The sequence below is a fragment of the Sinocyclocheilus grahami genome, unplaced genomic scaffold (assembly GCF_001515645.1).
Source record: "Sinocyclocheilus grahami isolate Dianchi unplaced genomic scaffold, SAMN03320097.WGS_v1.1 scaffold5733.1, whole genome shotgun sequence".
NCBI lineage: Eukaryota > Metazoa > Chordata > Actinopteri > Cypriniformes > Cyprinidae > Sinocyclocheilus > Sinocyclocheilus grahami.
Window position 1 is genome coordinate 10763 of NW_015510342.1, and position 1610 is coordinate 12372.

The 1610-nt window shown below is 38.7% G+C and overlaps 1 protein-coding gene across 2 annotated transcripts; it reads right to left on the reverse strand.

The window, feature by feature from the left end:
• Window positions 1–290: 290 nt before the first annotated feature.
• Window positions 291–1602, reverse strand: LOC107577324 (prolyl endopeptidase-like). Of its 2 annotated transcripts, XM_016263414.1 has the most exons (4): window positions 1527–1602; window positions 1234–1447; window positions 1103–1157; window positions 292–999 (listed from the first exon to the last, which is right to left on the reverse strand). In XM_016263414.1, the coding sequence occupies exons 1-4, from the start codon at window positions 1560–1562 to the stop codon at window positions 849–851; spliced, it is 456 nt and encodes a 151-aa protein (XP_016118900.1). In that variant the 5' UTR covers window positions 1563–1602; the 3' UTR covers window positions 292–848. The 2 variants fall into 2 exon arrangements, with proteins under 2 accessions (XP_016118899.1, XP_016118900.1); XM_016263413.1 differs by having other exon boundaries at window positions 291–1157.
• Window positions 1603–1610: the final 8 nt, after the last annotated feature.

The window sequence follows — 1610 nt, forward strand, 5'->3', positions numbered from 1 at the left end:
ACAAAGTAAAGTAACTTGTCTATTTTCATATATTATAAAATGCAATGAATTCCTGGTAATTGCAAAGCTGAATTTTCAGCGTTATTAAGCATGCAATCATCAGTGTCACATGATCTTTCAGAAATCATTCTGATATGCTCATTTGGTGTTCAAGAAATATTTCTTATCATTTTCAATGTTGAAAACAGCTGTGCTGCTTAATATTTTACAAATTCATTGATAAATAGAAAGTTTAAAAGAACAGCATTTCTTTAAAACACAAATCTTTTGTAACAGTATTAATGTCTTTACGGTCACTTTCAATCAATTCAAAACTTCCTTGCTGAAAGTAATGGAAAAAAACAACTTACTAACCCCAAAATTTTGAATGGAAATGTATATATACATCATTGCGGTCTCTAGGACCCCATATGAGCAAATGTATAAATTAAAATGTCATATATCCAGTAAAACACACCTAAAATCTAAATAAAACCTGTCTCTTTAACTCAGCATCATTAAAAACACACTCTAGGCTGTTTTGTATGTGAATTTGTGATTCTTCTTCACACCTGGTGAGTGTTTAACTGATAGGGCTCTTGTGTGGTAAGAGTCTGGATCTGAAGTCAACACTGTGAATCTTTCACTGTGAACACACAGTGATCCTGAAGCAGCTCCATATCTTTAATGACTGTTCCAGGATCAGCACTGAACAATGGCACCCAGTGTGGCATTGATGGCGAGGTTAAAGGTGCCCTATAATTACTACAATACTACAATATAACAATACTGCTCAAGTCTGATACTGATACTCTTACCTGATACTCCTGGTTTGCTCCAGTGTTAGCAAGGATGAACAAGTAGATTACCTACAGGGTAAAGCAGTCCATGCTGACGGGACTGGTGGGGAATGAGAATGGAGTCTTGCTGTCAAAAAACCACACCTCTGAACTGATCTTACTGCTACAGTTAATGGTTACCAGCCTCTGGTCTCTGGAATGACTGACCTCCACAAAGAACCTGAGGAACAGGCATAACAATTAGACACTTACTCTGGATCCTTTTCTTCATAAACAAGCTGGTTTGGACACCAGAATCACTGAGATGAAGACGGAAAACACACAGGCACCGAAGAGTCTCCTGTGTGCTGTAGTAGAGGACATCATCTGTGGCCCATTCTGCACAGAGAGAGGACATTTGAGGAGGAAAAGAATGTTTCTTTGTCAAGAAAGTTTCAATTATAGTAGATCTTACCAAAGCTGAGCACATTGTCTAAAAGCAGCAGGGCCTTTTGACAAAGGATGACACCACCTAAATGAACCAACACACATCTGGTCTCCTCGTGATGGTCTTTCTTTACAGTGATGGCCAGCATGGTCTCTGTGGGAGAGAATCTGACCCTCTGGATGGTTCCATATCTATCTCCTCCCCAATTCGGCATTGAACACCTCCAACATCTCCTGCTCATCTGTATGCAAACATTGCTTTGTTTCTAGTTGGAACTTAATAAAATGTGTTTACATTGATTTCTTCTAAGTATCTTTTACCGTGTCCCAGGGTCGATCTGTAAATCCCTTTGCCATCTTCAAAGTATACAGTGGGGCAAAAAAGTATTTAGTCAGCCACCAATT